Source organism: Anastrepha ludens, chromosome 6, assembly GCF_028408465.1.
Source record: "Anastrepha ludens isolate Willacy chromosome 6, idAnaLude1.1, whole genome shotgun sequence".
Classification (NCBI taxonomy): domain Eukaryota; kingdom Metazoa; phylum Arthropoda; class Insecta; order Diptera; family Tephritidae; genus Anastrepha; species Anastrepha ludens.
In genome coordinates, this window is record NC_071502.1 from 93,710,586 (window position 1) to 93,728,578 (window position 17,993).

At 38.4% G+C, this 17,993-nt stretch overlaps 2 protein-coding genes across 6 annotated transcripts in view; both read left to right on the forward strand.

Moving 5' to 3' along the window:
- LOC128868106 (uncharacterized) overlaps positions 1-9,313 on the forward strand; it is a 63,015-nt gene extending 53,702 nt beyond the window's left edge. For all 5 annotated transcript variants that reach the window (XM_054109857.1, XM_054109854.1, XM_054109855.1 and 2 more), the window contains 4 exons: positions 66-342; positions 3,773-3,921; positions 5,557-5,708; positions 5,787-9,313. In XM_054109857.1, coding sequence (XP_053965832.1) covers positions 66-342; positions 3,773-3,921; positions 5,557-5,708; positions 5,787-6,028 — 820 coding nt within the window. In that variant the 3' untranslated portion in view covers positions 6,029-9,313. The remainder of the gene's footprint in view (positions 1-65; positions 343-3,772; positions 3,922-5,556; positions 5,709-5,786) is intronic.
- Positions 9,314-17,048: 7,735 nt separating this feature from the next.
- Positions 17,049-17,993, forward strand: part of LOC128868601 (SHC-transforming protein 1) — a 61,078-nt gene continuing 60,133 nt past the window's right edge. Inside the window, exon 1 of the mRNA XM_054110880.1 lies at positions 17,049-17,721. The gene's annotated coding sequence lies outside the window, so the exon portion shown is untranslated. The remainder of the gene's footprint in view (positions 17,722-17,993) is intronic.

The window sequence follows — 17,993 nt, forward strand, 5'->3', positions numbered from 1 at the left end:
TGCTTTTATATATTTTAAAATAATTAAAAAAAAAAATTAATTTTAAACCTCGCGTTCATTTTCAGTTCTACGGCTTCGAATGGCGAAGACGACGATGTGCCAATCAATGGCAAACATTATGGACTCGCTAAGGACGGCAGCGGTGCCAGCCTGAATTCCCCAACAACTCAACAAACATTTGTCGAAATGACCCGCGGATTAACCATAACTTCTTCAGTGCCAAATTCACCACATAAAGTAGCTGAGCTGCCAAAATTGCAAAATTACTCTGCGATACCGCATGACCCCAATGATTTTCTAGAAGTACGCGTCACTATGTCAGCGAATCCTTCCAATTTTACGGTGAGTTTGGGAATGTAGAGATCGATAAAGTATACCATCAGCTTGAATTTCTTTATTTATATGTGATGTATTTTGTCACGGCATTATGTTGATATTTTTGAAATTAAATGGAGTAGGTGGAAATTCATCTTATGGGTAGGCTAGTACTTCTAGGGCGGGCAACACATTCGCAGTGGGAGCATTAAATAGTAGTTTGTATATTTAGAATTTTATTTGATACTCCTTGAAATTTGAAAAGTCGAGCCAAGAAGCACCGAGAGATTTGGTAACTCCTAAAACACTCCGGCTAAAAACCTCATTATATTTAAAGTTCTGGAAAGTGAAATAGTGGATAGTCAAGGAGGAAAGGCGAGAAGTAACAGAAGGAAAAAGATAAGATAGAATAGAGAAAGTTAGAACTGTAAGACTATTCCAGATTCTTGGACAAATCTGAAAATATCCTCCAGTTTGAGCGAACGAATTTTAGTTGTTCTCATGACATCGGAACCCAAAATTGGCAGCCTTGCACTAACAAATGCAGGACACTCACAGAGAAAATGCTCAGTGCTATCCGCCTCCTCCAAGCAAGACAGGCAAATCGGATCCTCAATGATTCCAATGGTGGTCATATGTTGACCCCATGGGTTATGTCCTGTAATAACACCGACTATCAACCAAATGTCTTTTTTCCAAGTTTTAGAAGAAAGCCTGACAGTTTTCTGTTCGCACTGGTCATAAACACTTTGCAGTTCTGCAGTGTTCTAGACCGGGTCATCGCTCTCTATGTAAATTGGATAATCGCTGATCCATTTCTTGATTCCTGCAAAACCGATTCCGATTATTGGCTCTAGTCCCTGTGGGGGAGCCGCTGATCCACAGTTGGCCAATTCATCGGCACCCTTGAACACCGCAGTGTCGTGGAACCCATATAAGTACAAGCTTATTCTGTCTTGCAATAGAATTAAGCTTCTTCTTACATTTTCGAAGGATCTTTGAGGTTTCGACTTTACATCGGACACTCCAATGGCGGTTAGACTTGCAATTACCGCTCTTATATATGCTTAAGTAAGCCCATAAATGTGTTCCGTATTATTACATTTTCGTTACATTTTCTTAAGGGTATTATCGTATCGTATCGGTCGATGAAACACCTAAATTAAGAGAAACATTTTTCTAATAGCGGTCGCCCCTCGGCAGGCAATGGCAAACCTCCGAGTGTATTTCTGCCATGAAAAAGCTCCTCATAAAAATATCTGCCGTTCGGAGTCGGCTTGAAACTGTAGGTCCCTCCATTTGTGGAACAACATCAAGACGCACACCACAAATAGGAGGAGGAGCTCGGCCAAACACCCAAAAAGGGTGTACGCGCCAATTATGTATATATAGGTATATATTATATATATTATCGTAGCGGCGGAAAGGTTATGTTAGGTTAGCCAGGTTGCTTGTCTAAAAAAAGACACTCGATGGCCCTAAGGTGCATTGTGATAATTCCATTTGATTTCCATACCTTTTTTATTTATTATTTTTTTTTTTTTTTCAGTTGAGCTGCTTAAACCACTTAGATCTTTTTAAGAAGGTAATTAGTCCCTCCAGTGAGACATTTGGCAAATTACCCAGGTCTTCAAAGAAATAATCGCCGAGATATTTGTCACGACTCCTTTGAAGTGCAGGACATTCACAGAGGAGGTGTTGTACCGACTCAATTTCTTCTTCATCTCCACAGTTCCTGCAGAAGTCATTGTGAGGTACACCCATTCTACTGGCTAGGGTGCCAATAGTGATTCTTATAACCGCTGTGAGGACGCTGGTAGTTGATCTGTTGAATCCAATCAGACATTTTCTTCTTTTAAGATTCAGTTTTGGCCAGTGCACTTTGGAGACACCAACATCACCTTCTATTGGTAACGGTGGAGAGCACCCATAAAAAACATTTGTAGAATGCTGATGGATTGCCAATCCTTATGTCCAAGAAACGTGACTTCGCTACTCTCACCAAAATATAAATTTCCAAATTTATCTACCAACAAAAGATAAAATTATTTCTATATAAATCAAGTACTAATTGTACTAGAATTACATACGTAAATGAAAGTAATGCACTGAAGGACTTCTCCAAAGTGGAAAACTATTTCGCGCCGAATAAAGTGCAGAGAGCTGCCATCTAACCGCTATCTGCCTACCAACCGCGTATTTTTCTTTCTACCTGCTCTTTTTCGTGACTTCACTCAGCTTTCTATAATCTACACAAAACCGGGTGCTACCATCTTTCTTTTTAACCAACGCAACCGGTGAACTCCACGGGCTTATTGACGGCTAAATTACGTCACTTTGTTGCATATCTTGGACGAACTGAGTACAAGTTTGAACTCTTCAGAATAGCCACAGAACATCAGGTTTTTGATATATTCGGTGCAAATTTACTAGGTGTCGTTATACTTGATGCCTCTTAGACTACGAAATGGGTCCGTTGTGAGACACAGGGGCTGGATTGAATCATCCTACGCTTTGGACAAAGCGCAAAAGGTTGTTGATACCTAAAGTGTATAGATTATCCATATTCATTGAGAAGTAGGATCTTAAATATAGGTTTCTGCTTCTGGCTAGAGCCTGGCATATGCAAAAAAGGCGTTAAAATCTTTCCAACTCCTCCATTCCTACTGCTAAGACAAAAATCATGCATGATTTTCTTGATCTTCTTGCTTGGTTTTCTATGACACAATGTTCTGTGACCGCCCCTACCGTTTCCTGGTATATCTCTGTGGCCTAGGATTCAGCATAAGATAATACGCTACTGTTTAGCCACCTCATTAAGAGATTGGCGACAATGTAAGACACTCCTTGATATTATTTGGAATGCATCCAGAGCCCGTAGGGCAGCTTGGCTGTCTGATAGAATACATATATCTTTTGATGATATTCTGTTTATCTCTAACCATCTAAGGCTTCATGAATAGCTTTCTTTTGCTCTTGAAAACTACTACAGTGATCCGGTTGTTTAAAGGATTCACTAATAAAAGCGCTTTGCAATATAACCCTGATCCTACACCGTTAGCCATTTTAGATCCGTCCGTGTAAATCTTAATGGAACTTCTTCAAGCCATTCCAACCTAGAAGGGAGTTTCACTGAGACATTCCTTTCGAAGCAGATAATAGGAGAGTGATAATCACAATCATTGAGTGTATCCGTATAGGAGTCTTAGATGGTTGAATGTCCTTCTGTGACAGTCTTCCATTGTGAGCTCGCTTTGAGCCTTCAAGCGAAACAGATCGCTGAATATTTGAGACGAGATCAAGGGGTGTAACATGTTGGTGGGATATATATTTTTTAATGTATCACAGACCATTTTTTATTTGTATCTGTTGAATTTATTTAGTGCGAAGTAATAAAAAATGTTCGTTTGATTATACCACAGGTAAATTACACTTTTCTCATCTAATCTTTCATTAGATTCAACCCTACAAAGACTATCCACGCCTTCGTGATCTCATGAAGGAGCTGCAGGAGTACTGTGAGAATAATGATGAATTCATACCGGCTGATATGGTGGAGATAGGACAAGCCTATGCGGCCAAGAATCCGGATGGTTTCTATCATCGGTGAGTGACCCAACAAACATTTCTTATTACTAAATATTTTAGAATGCAATTTGAAAGCTTTTGTTGATACTTTAATTAAAAATATTGGGTATTGGAATAAGTTTCCGCCCTCGTAAAAGAGGTGTCGCTGCTGATACTATTTTTGTGCTCGCTCTAGTAATATACTGGCGATTTGAAGATGTATACGTGAGGTCTCGATCGCAGTAGTTGACATTCGTCTGAAGCTTAAAGATCCTTCTTTATCTGACGTCAAAAATGTCACGTTCGTCCCGACAAAAGAGCATTTGCAGCAAGTCATGCTTCATTATTACCTTTTAAAGAAAAGTGCAGCGGAAACGTGTCGTATATTGACCACTGTTTACGGCAATCACGCTCCATCAAATACAATTTGTAAAGAGTGGTTTCGATGCTTCCAAAGTGGCAATTTCGACGTGAGTGCTTCTTCGCGATCTGTATCACTCACGTCGAAATTGCCACTTTGGAAGCATCGAGACCACTCTTTAACAAATCGCGAAGAAGCACCGAAAAAGATCGAAGATACTCAACTACAACTATTATTGGATGAAGACGCATGTCGAACCCTCTAAAGAGTTGGATGTTGACAAATCAACCGTCGGTAGACGTTTGCACGCGATGGGAATGGTCTAGAAAGCAGAAAGCCACATCAATCGAAGGAGAGGGATATCGAGAGATGTTTGGTGACGTGTGAGATGCTTCTTGAATGGCAGAAAAGAAAAGGTTTTCTGCATCGCATCGTCACTGGCGATGAAAAATTGATCTATTATGATAACCCTAAGCGTCGAAAATGTTGGAGCCTGCCAGGTGAACCAGTTCCATCGACAGCGAAAAACAAAAAATCATGCTTCAAAGGTTATGTTGTGCATCTGGTGGGATCAGAAGGGTGTCATCTATTATGAACTTCTTAAACCACTGAATCCATCACTGGCGATCGTTAGCGACTGCAGAAAAGCGGGCAGAATGAGACGGTAGACATGACAAACTGATTTTGCTGCATGAAAACGCCAGGCCACATATTGCTAAATCGGTCCAGAAATATTTAGACGGACTGAATTGGGTATTCTCGTCCCACCCGACATATTCCCAAGACATTGCAACTGGCGCCGGTTAGCACGAGAAACGACTGGCACGCTTTGTTAAATTCGGCCGAAATCGCGTAAGCGGTTATCGCGCCAATTAAGAAGAAGAAGAAGAATTGGAAAATCTCGTCCCATCCGCCGTATTCCCCAAACATTGCACCGTCGGATTACCAACTGTTCCGATTAATGCAGTCAGTTCTTATTGGAGAGCGCTTCACTTCTTACGAAAGCATCGCAAACTGGCTCAACGAATGCATCAAGTCAGAAGAACTCGAACTTTTCGTCAGAGGAATCCGTATGCTGCCTGAAAGATGGAGTAAAGTTGTAGTTTCCCTTTAAATAATTCGTAACTTTGGCTAAGAAAGAACGGACACTTATTCCCATACCAATATTACAAAAATAAAAAAAAAAAATAGTTAACCGCTTGAGGCAGCCGTTTAGTAGTTATTCTGTGTTTCTGGGTTGCGAAGCATTTTTATTTCAATATTTTTCTCGTTTTTTACTCTTCACCTTTCTAATCAATTGCATCCATTTACAGTGTTGTTGTGGTGAACACGTACAATGGTGATATGATACACGTTTGTTTCTGTGATTTCGGTGATATTGCAATATTGCGTAGCGACCAATTGAAAATATTACCGGCCAAATATCGTCAATTACCAAAAATGTCGATACAAGCTAAATTGCATGGTGAGTAAATAATGGAGAATATTTTGAGAGATATGCCCAAACTTATGCAATTTTATTTATTCAATTGCCATTCCATAGGCATTAGCGCCACGCACGGTGATTGGAGTTTGGAAGATTGTCTACGCTTCCGTCAACTAACAGTCGGACAAAAATTTGTAGCGTCCATAAAACTTATTACATACGATAAATTAGGTTCACCTGACACACCAATGCTCGAGCTAGAACTGATTGATGTGACTACAGATGAAGATGTTTATATACATGAAATATTGTTGCAGGAGCAGCGTGCGGTCAAAGATGGCGCTGCTGCGAGTAATTAATAAGACGGCATAGTTGCTAATAGACATAGACGCAACACACGCACTCAGACTAAAAGGACTATTAACTATTGCGCGTAGATTTTAATGTAGGATAAAGAAGAGAAGAATTTTCTTATTTGTCTCTTGAAGCGTGCGTTTTGCGTTTGTGCAGTTTTTTCTGTTTTTTTTTATTAATGTTTAAGAAATTTGTCGCTTAAATAGTTTCGGCGCAAAAAAAAAGAGGTTTATATAAATTGTATGCGAACTGCTACGATATTCGATTTTTGAAAAACATTGTTTATAAATTTTTATTAACGAAAATGCACCGCTTCATTTTAGTTTTAAATGTCAGCAACAAAGATATTAATTATTGATTTAAAACACTTTGCTTTTGTTAAGATTTTGACATTTTTTTTTAATGATTTATTAAACTTTTGTTATATTTATTAATTAATGACGCTATATAATGCAACTCGTCGGCATTAATTAATCTCATTACTTTTTATTAAAAAAACAAACACAAAAAAGCATCGAACTTGAATTGAAACTCCTCATATACCAACTTTCAATATTCGTTTGAGCGCGAAAATCACATTCCGTGCATTAATTCTCATACACTTCATATTTTCGCGTTTCGCGTTTTGTTGGCACTTTTATTAAGCTTAGTCGTTTAGCTGTTTACTCTTCACAAATGTTGATGAATTCTACTAACGAAATTAATGTTTTTATTTTTTTTTACAAATGAAATGAAATTAAATTAATTACCAAACGAAAAGGAAACTCTTCGGCATATGCGCGATTTTTTTAAGCATACGAAGATATCGAATCTTATAATTTTTCTTTTTAAAATGTTTAACACGAAATAATTTAGTATTTAAATTATAATTTATGTTGTTTTATGTAATACTCGTATTACTAAAAATTAAAATAATAAAAAGAGAAAAGATATGTAAAAAAACGAGAAGTAAAGATTATTAAAAAAGGAAAATTAAAACGTAGTACGTTGATGAAAGCAGTAGTCGGAGAAGTCGAGTGAGAACAACTGATATTATTTTCGAAAAAGTGACTACGCAGAAAAGTAATGCAGATCGATTTTTATTTTATTTTTTGATGTTGATGCAACGAAATTGCATAGAAATAATTTTCTACTACCCGCAATGGATAGATTATGACAGAAATGGCGATCTGCTTACATTTAAATCAGATGAACAGAAAATTGTAAAAAAAAGTTTTAGAAAAAAAAACGAAAAATATATATGTAACATATAAAAAAAAAATTAATAAAGAAATGGATTTACCATTCGAAATAAATATAAAAACCAAAAATGCCCAAAATGTATAAAAAAAAAACAAATGGATTTACCATTGAAAAATTAATAAAAAAACCAAAAATGCCCAAAATGTATAAAAAAAAAATTCAAATGTATGCAAAAACAAATAATAACCCTATGTAAAATATCCGTAAATAAATGGGAAAGAAAACTTTTTTTGAGCAGCGAAGTTGAACAAAATGTCGATTTAATTGATAAAAAACTTGTGTTCCAGATGACAAAATCAAGAAAAAAAAAGAAAAAAGTACTGAATAATACTTGAAGCTTTTAAGATTTACGAAGTTGAACAAAATGTCGATTTAACTGATAAAAAAAACTTTTGTTCCAGATGACAAAATCAAGAAAAAAAAACAAAACAAAAAAGTACTGAATAACACTTGAAGCTTTTAAGATTTACTATTGGCCAAGGTGCACTCATTAAAGGTGGTGGCACTAGACCAACAACAATGTTTTGTACGTTTGTTTGTCAAAGAAAAGTATTGGCAAAATATTGTAGAAAACAAAGAATGATTTCGCCTATTGCATTCTAAGCTGACAACCACATGGACACAGCGAAAGAAAAAAAAAAAAAACAAATCAGCTGATTTACCGATACCACCTTTCATAGATTCGCCTTGCTGTTAGCTGGAAAGCTGAGTAAATGCAAAAGATATACAAATATTTGTTGAAAAATCGAATTAAAATGTATGTGAATGAATTTTTTTTGTTTTTGATTCACAAAACTGAATGCATAAATAAATGTTTTGTTGTTGTTCTTGTAGTAGCAAACACATTCCCCATACATGTACGGGGAGTGCTGTCTGCTGGAGTGACAGTTCTTGGCTGGATATATAGTAAATCCGTGTCGTTCCGCTAACGTAGAATCAACTGTCGGGGGAACGCGTTTGTAGAGCTGTGCTACTAATGTGAACTATTCAATATTTTAGTTAACCGTAAATTTAAGTTCAATCAATTCGAAATGTAAATTAATAAAAACTGAAGTCATGCAATTGAAAAATGTTTTACTCCAATCGCTGGAGTACTGAAGTGAATGCAAAGCACTAAATATATTACACTATTTGTTCTTTAAATATTACACTATTTGTTCTTTAAATATTACACTATTTGTTCTTTAAATATTACACTATTTGTTCTTTAAATATTACACTATTTGTTCTTTAAATATTACATCATATGTTGTATAAATATTAGGTTCCATTTAAAACTGTCACAAAGATTTGCTGAAAAGTGTAATGTGCGACAGAAATCACTTTAGCACCAAAAATGTATGATTTCTACTAATGCAAATCTAAGTTTGCTAAAATAACAGCTTTTAGTCGGCAAAAGTCATACCGTTATATGGCTTGGGACAAATTTTCAGAAATGCCCCTTCGAGTTCGCAAAAAGCTGCTCTAGTGGTTTCTGTCTCGCAATGCACTGCTATAGTCAATTTTATTTATCAGATTGTTCATGAAATTTTAAAAAAGACAGCATTTTGTTTCACGCAACATTTGTAAGATTGGAATCTACTACTTTTCATACATCAATACATTAAATTTTGCAAAATCAAGCAGTTCATTCAGTTTTGTGAATACAAATTTTATTGTAAAATAATAATGTATTGTTATTTTTCATATATTAAATAAATAAATAAATTTAAGAAGTGTAAAAGTGAAAAGCTTGTAATTTCATTTATCGTTCTAACCGTTCTAAGTTGTGGCATTTTGTTCGACTTCCTTTTGCTCAATACCCACAAAATCATTAAATATGCAAATTACCAACCTACTTTTGCTTAGTAAGTAAGCTTCAAAATCCATATACATATAAAATTACCAAATTATTAACAGAAAAATAACAAAAAACAGATAATATCCAGCTATACATATACATATACATATGTAAACACATACACATAATGTATCTATGTACTCCCAAACACATACATATATGCAATAAAATGAAAATCAATGTGTAATATGCAAATTCAGCAATAGAAGTTAAATGTTTTCACTTTTCTACTTTCCATAGACTACTAAAGGGTGACAGATCACGCGTGCCTACTATCAAACTAAATGCATAGTTTTTTCCAGTATTCATTGAAAATTCATCATGGCAAGATTTAAGCCTCAGCAACGTGTAAAAATCGCACAAATGTATTATGAAAATCGACGTTCTGTAAAAAGTGCTCATCGTGCGCTTAGGCCAACTTAGCGATGTTCAGCGATGAGTCCCATTTTTGGCTTAATGGCTATGTTAAGGGGTTATATACAGATAAAATTAACTTAAAATTAACACTGCTTGTATCTGTAAAACAGCTGATGACATCAACGTCAAAATTGTTTAATGACAGCTCAATATATTGTTTATAAGCCATCAAAAGCATTTGCGTCTCAGTTTTGTTGATTTTTTTTTTCTGTAATGGAATTCAAACGTAATAGTGTGATTGCGTTATATTTGGCTGGAAAATCACAACCAGCCATTGTTCGTGAGCTCAGTCACCTCAAAGTGAATAAAATGTTTGTGTATCGCACTATAAAACGTTACAATGATACTGGTAGCATTGCAAAACGCTATGGAGGTGGACCAAAAAAACCGCGACAACGCCAGAAATGGTTCGGAAAGTGAAGGATCGACTTGAACGAAATCCACGTCGAAGTGGAAGAAAAATGGCCAAAGAACTGAAAATATCACAAGACAGCATTCGTCGCATATTGAAAAATAAGATCAAGGTCAAGGCTTACAAGTTCCAAAAAGCACACGATCTTTCGCCCCAGCAAAAAAAAGGTCGGTGCGAAAGAGCAAAAGAGTTGTTGTGCTTGCACGAACGTGGCGAATGTCTTAACATTGTGTTTTCTGATGAAAAAAATTTCCCAATGGAGCAGTTATGGTAATGGTTTGGGCCGCAGTGCCCGCTGATGGACGCTCTCCTATCGTTTTTATCGAGCCTGGTGTCGAAGTGAATGCGACTTATCGGGAAAATGTTTTAGAAGTTGCTTGAGAGCCGAGGGCGCCGCAAACATTTCGGTCGTAGACCAAGACCACCAGGACTCGGCACCGGCACTCATAAAGCTCGTGTGAACCAAGAATGGTTAAAAAATCATGTTTCACACTTCATTTCATCCATACAATTGCTTTCGAATTCGCTAGACGCATATCCGATGGACTATTCTCTTTGAGCCATTTTGGAGAGCAAGGTGAGGATTAAAAAATATGCCAGTATGGATGCGCTGAAAAAAGCGATTATACGAGAATGGGCCAACATACCTCAAGATCACATTCGTGCAGCATGCACCTAATTTTTTGACCGTCTGAAGGCTATAGTCAAGGCAAAAGGTGGTGGATATATGTTAAAATTTTAATAATTTTTGAACAATTTCGTCTTTGAAATCAATAAAAACTAATTTCACACAAAAAAGTTGTGGTGTTTTGAATAGGTAACACTTCATATCGTTCATCCTTATATATAAAGGGTTTTCCAATAACAGGTGTTATGAAGGAATGGATTGCGCTATCGAGAGATGATTAACGATTTTTCATGGCCGGAATTGGACGGTATTAATCTGGACAACGTTTATTTTCAATAAGACGGCGCTACGTGCCACACAAGCACCGAAACCATTGATCTTGTACGGGAAAAGTTTTCGGGCCGTGTTATCTTTCGAAGAGGTGATCACAATTGGCCATCGAGATCTTGTGATTTAATACCTTGAGACATTTTTCTATGGGGCCACGTGAAAGAGAAGGTCTACGCCCACAGCCCAGGGTCGATTCAAGACAAAGATAGAATTTGTGAGGCTATCGAGGACATAGAGCAGCTACTTTGCAATTCGGTTATGGAAAATTTCATGAAAAGGAGATTGTCCTGTAAGCGTGGTAGAGGTGGTCATTTGCCTGATGTTATTTTCCACTATTAACGGCATACCTTCCTTTTTATAATGAAATAAACATCCGATCATTTATATTAAAAAATAGCATTTTTCTTTGAATATCAAAATAACACCTCTTATTGGAAAACCCTTCATTTAAGCATACACACAGAAAATTTAATATCGTTCCGGAGAACGTGATGCTTTTGATAATGTTGCCAGAATTTTACATCGAACGTGATATCATACTTTCACAAATCATGCAACGCTGCGGTTGTGATTGAAGCTCGAACAAGCCCATACATTTACTAATACTAAGTCTTGAAATGCAGTTTAAAGATAACATAATATGTGCAAAAATTTTACGATCATTAAATTTAGAAGTTTTCTCAAAAATTCTGGAAAATTCGCCTTTTTCGGCTTTCGGCCTACAGTTGTAGGCAAGAAGCAAAATTACCGTATTTGGGCTGAAGAGTAACCCGAAGCCATTCAAGAACAGCCCTTACATCCATTGAAAATACCCGTTTGGTGCGGCCTATAGGCTGGCGGAATCAACGGCCCATATTTCTTCAAAGGCGAGGCTGGCTCCAATGTAACAGTGAATGGCGAGCGCTAACGCGCCATGATAAACGGTGAAGGAGTTGATCTCCAAAACATTTGGCGCTATTTGCCATACAGCCCGGGAAGCAATGGATTAACTGCGTTGTCGTTTTGGTGAGCAGTTCCTCTCTCGTTTTGGACCAGTGGATTGACCACCAAGAGCGTGTGATATTGCAGGGTCCGGCACTCGAAGTGTAACTAACTTCAGACCGCTCGCGCAGCTGAATCACAGGCGTCATTTATGGCCTTTTTAATTAGTTACACTTCGAGCGGAATTCACAGAGAGGTCGTTGGTTCGAATCTCGGTGAAAGCAAAATTAATAAAAACATTTTTCTATAGCGGTCGCCCTTCGGCAGGCTATGGCAAACCTCCGAGTGTATTTCTGCCATGAAAAAGCTCCTCATAAAAATATCTGCCGTTCGGAGCCGGCTTGAAACTGTAGGTCCCTCCACTTGTGGAACAACATCAAGACGCACACCACAAATAGGAGGAGGAGCTCGGCCAAACACATAACAGAAGTGTACGCGCCAATTATATATATATATATATGTAAAATCTAAATGATTTGGGGATAAACCAGCTTCGATTGAGGTATTGGAAGCCAACATTACAAAAGTTATTCACGAGATACCGACCGAAGTCCTCCAGTGAGTCATTCAAAATTGGTGTTTATGGATGGTCGGCCTAATCAATTTGAATTTTCGTTGTTTTATTTCAAATTACAATCCGATACCTCTAAATTGACCATCCTCTACTCTAGGTACCTGGTACTATAATAAATTTGTGTATTCGCTGCCCAACATATTGTCATCGAAAATGTGAGGCGATTCCATATGAAAAACGAAGCAAAAAGTTAAAATCCCTTTTCTAAGAAATGTTCGAAATTTAACCAAAATCTGCAATAAATCATATAGCGGCTAGCAATAAATCGCAGGGGGGCAAGTGCAAGTGGCTCCTATACATACAGCCTCATCATGCGTTGGGGATCAATCGGCTCGAAAATGTCGAGAATATTTCCCTTTGAGTGACTGCCATTACAATAATACATCTTTGAATCAAGCATAAGAAAATTACTGGCATGGAGCCCCATAAAAGTGGGCAACAGCAAATCTTACACAAAAGCGCAGAATCCCATTCATCTGCCACCGCCCGCACATAGTAAGCATACATTTTGTTGTTGTTGTTGTTGTAGCCGCATAAACATTCCTCAAGTAAGTACGAAAAATGCTGCTGGAGTGACAGTTCTTGGCCGGTTGTTTGAAAAGTCCCTGCAAAGACAGAGAGAAATGGCACTACTGCCGCGTATCGAAGTCGTGTTTAATTAGTAGCATTCCTTGGAAGAACACACACCAAGTTTCAGACAGATCGGCTTATTTCTTTGTGTTTGGCATTCGTTTGAATCGAGAGGGTGGAGTGATTTTCCTTTTCAATCACGACAACGCACCAACTCAGCTCTCAGCAGTTGTGGTCGCAAAATGAATGGCAATAGGGTTCCAACACCCCCCATTTTGGAAAAGTGGCTGGTGGGAAAGAGATTTTATTCAACCGAGGAGGTGCTTGCAGAAACGAGTGGTTATTTTTCCTACTTGGACAAATTCTTTTATTCGAAAGGGATCAACAAACTAGAACAGCGTTGGATGAAGTGTATAAGCCTAAAGGGAGACTATGTCGAAAAATAAAAAAAAGGTTAGTAACAAAGAATTAAGTGGTTTTTATTTTTGCACCGAATTTTAAAACGACTCGAAAATCCGGATCGTTTCGGTAACATAGAACCGACTGCCGTGTGAACGCATGTTTTGTTAATATCGTTCGATGAAGGCGCTCGCCACTTATTGGTATTGATATTTCGGGGGTTTCCAGCGTTGCACTAAGTGGTATAGAAGCTTATATATATACATACATATATAATTGGCGCATATACATCCTCCATGACCAAACTTAGTAACAATTCCATTTTACTGCACAGCGCGTTCATAAATGCAACAAATCTATTTGCAATTTTTCAACAAATCTATCAGTTGCATGAATTGTCACATTAACAGTGCTGCCAGCGCTGCAGGTACTGCGCATTATAATGCGTTTCTGAACATAGCCATCATGGGTGTAAGTTCTAGACAAATAATGACGTCCACATAATAGAGATAAATCAATTATCGACGTGGAAACTTAGCAGACGGACGTAGGGTATCCTCCACTCGTAACTAAACAGAATATTTACAAAAAATCAGCAGGGAATATTTTGTATATCGAAAGCATATCTGGCACATCCTGAGGAAGACCAATGAAAAACAACTCGAAATACATCAACTCTCATCAACACATCGCTAATTTTAAAGCCGCTTTTCATAGCACAGATAGAAATCACCTCTGTGACGTTTTGCCTGAATTTGGTATCCACGCAAAACTAATATGGCTGTTAGATGATGTTGAATGCCACCGCAAGCTGCGTCAGAATTGGCAGTGACCTCTCCGAGCCATTCGATACCAAACGAGGTTTCAGACGAGGTGATTCTCTATCTTTTGACTTTTTCAACCTCTTGCGGGTACTTTAACCACTGGTACTATCTTCCACAAGAGCACCATGCTACTAGCGTATGCCGGTGCCATCGACATTATCGGCGAAGCCTAGCGGGCTGTATGCTCGGCATACTCCCGTTTAAAGAGATGGGCGCGCAATGTGGTTCTTGCGGTGAATGAGGACAAAACAGAAGCTGCTGACAACAAACAATGAGACTACGCGTATTGGACACTTTGTCAGTGTTGACAGCCAGCAGTTCGAAGTTGTGAAAGATTTAGACTACGTGGGGACAGTAGACGTCAGTGTTGACAACCAGCCAGTTGAGAAGGATTTTCACTACGTGGGGACCAGCACCAGCAACAAAAATGACGGCAGCCATTTCTAAACTATGCTGTGCCTGTCTGGTTGCCTGTAACTATTGACACGCAGTGGATAAAGCTTCAGACTAGCCAAAACACTGCCATTCCGATAGCAATGGGTTACCTCCTGATGTCCGCTCTTCAACACCTTCACAATGAGGCACATATGCTCCCTGTAATAGAGCACAACAAACTGCTCAGCAAGCAGTTCCTGATAGGGTGCTACCGCAGGTGTCACCCTTGCAGACATCTGCTTGAGCCAAAGCCGCCTTCCAGGCACTTCAGGAGACACCTATTAAACTACGCCGACGAAATCCAGGACAAAACTAGCAGATATTTACTGGACCAGATAGTATTTAGACAGACCTTAAACGACATTCATCGGGAGACCGTTACCATCTTCTTAAGCTTCCGACCATAGAATGCCGTAATCGGAGTCCAACCCCCACCTACAGCAGATGAAGAGCTCCAGCTTCGCCGCGAGACCCGTACTTTTTTTTTTTTTTTTCTGGCGGTGAGGTTGGGTTAAAAATGCCTTCGCACCATATAGTAACCGTCGCTACTACGTGTGTGATGATTCCACTAAAAATATCCCTCCTCTTCTCTTGGATTTTTCCCTCCACCCCGGGACTGCTTCCGCATTGCTTCGAGGTAGAGGGCCAAGACGGCGTCCTAAGAAGGACACTTACTTACTCACCCTGCGTCCAGGGTCGCCTGTTTTGAGAAGCCTATGCTCGTACTAAACATATGGGCATGTGAAAAGGTGGTTAGTGTCGTGCGGAGTGCCTTCACAAAACCACTCATCTAACACACCGCTCCCTCTGGACCCAACCTGTCGAAACAGCAACTTTCCTGGGCCTACCGTTAGATGAGTTAGACAAAGACGACCGATGATATACACTACACTGACAGGGCTTGTATTGCTGCTACAACAACAACAGCAATAACGGCTGCATGGAGATGAAGCGGAGAATAATTTTTGCCTATAGGTGTTACTTTGGTCTCACTAGACAATTGAGCAGTAGAGCTCTCTCTCGAAGCACCAAACTGACATTCTACAAAACGCTCCAGTCATTCCTGACCTGCAATATGATGAGAAAGCACAGACGATGTCAACAGTAGATGAAAAAGCTTTTGGGAGCCTTCAAGAGAAAAATTCTACGTAAGATCTTAGTGCCCTCCGCGCTGGTAAGGAGTACCGCGAACGGAGGAACAGCGAGCTGCATGAGCTTTAGTTAAGCGTGTAAAAATGCAGCGGCTGCGCTGGCTTGGCCATGTCTCATGTATGAAATAAAGACGCTCCAGTAGGGCGAATCTACAACGCGGTACCCCCAAAAAGGAAGACAAGGAAAGGGAAGGCCACGTTTTGGCTGGAAAAGTCAAGTGTTACAGGACCTGATACCGCTCGGGGTTTTTAACTGGCACCAGCGAGCGCAAGACAGAAACAGCTGGCGCGCTATTTTGGACTCGGCCAAAACTGACATACGGTTGCACCGCCACATAAGTAAGTAAGCATGAATTGATGATAGGATGTGACTACTTTTGTAGGTAGATTACTCCTGTACAGTTCTTCGAAAGATAAACGAGTACTAATTTTTAGTTTAAATGTTGGTTATTTTTTAAATATTTATTTTTATTACAATATATTCGCCTGTCGAAATGTTGCGAGTTTCATTATAATAAATTACAACAGGAGAGGCTTTAAAGTGTGCTTCGTTAACTAAGTGCTCGAAAATTAATTGGTAGAATCCAGAAAATGTGCATTAATCCATAATTGTTTGCTATTGGTCATTCTAGGCAAATTGGATATTTAAAGATTGCAGCTTTTAGGCGCATCTTTTTTGATTAAGCAACGTTCGTATATGAAATATGAGTGAAGTAAATTGCAGGCGACAAATGCAACGTTAGCAGTAATGTTGGTCTTTCAAAATTTCTCCTTTGACTGTGAGGGGAAGCAGACATTTTAAGAGGAAGTGACGTTGCAAATCAAAAATATGGAAGTCAGCCCTAATTTGGCTGTGTCGGTTAGTACGCCATTAGTAAAGTGCTAAATAGCTGAACTGTAATATCGGCGTTTTAGCAGATATTGGCGTTTAGCTTATTGCCAAACGCTGGCATAACAGAATAAAAAGAAAATAATGCAATTGGAAAACCTGTAATATCTAAATTCTTTTTAATATTTTACCCCTGTGTATCTCATTGAATACCCATCAGAAAATCAGCAACAGAATTAATTGCCAATATTTGAAGCCGCATGATTGGTGTATAACAGTTGCTCGCTAGTGAGGCGCTAATGTGAAGCGCACTGCTTTGCCAACCGCTATTTTACGTCTCGTAACTGTGGCTGTAGCTCATCGGCCTCCAGATATACATATGTCTGTACTAGTTGGAATACCATCGCTGACAGATGTTAACCAGCCGAACTGCCTGTGTTTGCCCGTCTCTTTTTGACTTTTCAGTCAATCAGTTTGTTAAAGAAACGCGTCAATTGCACTCTAAACTGTTGCTGTGCATTCGTGAGTGAAAAGTGAATCAATGTGAAGTCAATTTCTTATTAAATAAATAAAAAATTAGCGGCACAAGAGCAGGAAAAAACCTCTACTAGTTTGCATATTAGCTGAGCGAAAAGCAAAAATTTAGAAGAAAAAAGTGAACAAGTGTCGGAAAGTAAAAATATTATAAAATTTATTGAAGGCGCAACGCTTCTGCATGTTAGCAATTATAACCAGCAGACACCAAACGCACTCGCATTCGCCTGTTATGGCGACCGACCGCAGCAAATAGGCAGAACATCTAATGAAAAATGTGATTTTCATGTGCAAAATATAATTAAAAACTATCAAAGTGTGTATTTGAAAAAAGTTAATAAATAAATTTAAAATCAAAAAATATTAGAAATAATCAACACCGTGAGCTGCATGAAATACATATATATTTTTCGCTTTGCTTGATAAGCGCAGGAATTTGGCGTCGCATCGGCTTCGGTACGCTTTGGATAGAGGCAGGCATAGAAAGACAACAGAAATTTTGAATACACCAACCAACGTTGACCAATTGCAAGTAAGTTGCTATGGAATGCATTTAATATATGTATGTATGTATGTAGGTATATGTGTACAATTTATGTATGCTCGCAAGCAGTGGTAACAGCAGTAAAAATTACACATTTTTTTGACACTGTTGCTGCCTGCTGTGTAAATACTGAGATTTCGTTTAAAGTGCGAGGTCAAAATATTACCTGCGGCAATCAGCGAGTGCGTGTTTTGGTTTTGAAACTGCTTGTGCAAATTGTACGCATATTAAAATCTGTTATAGTGATAAAATTTTTATAT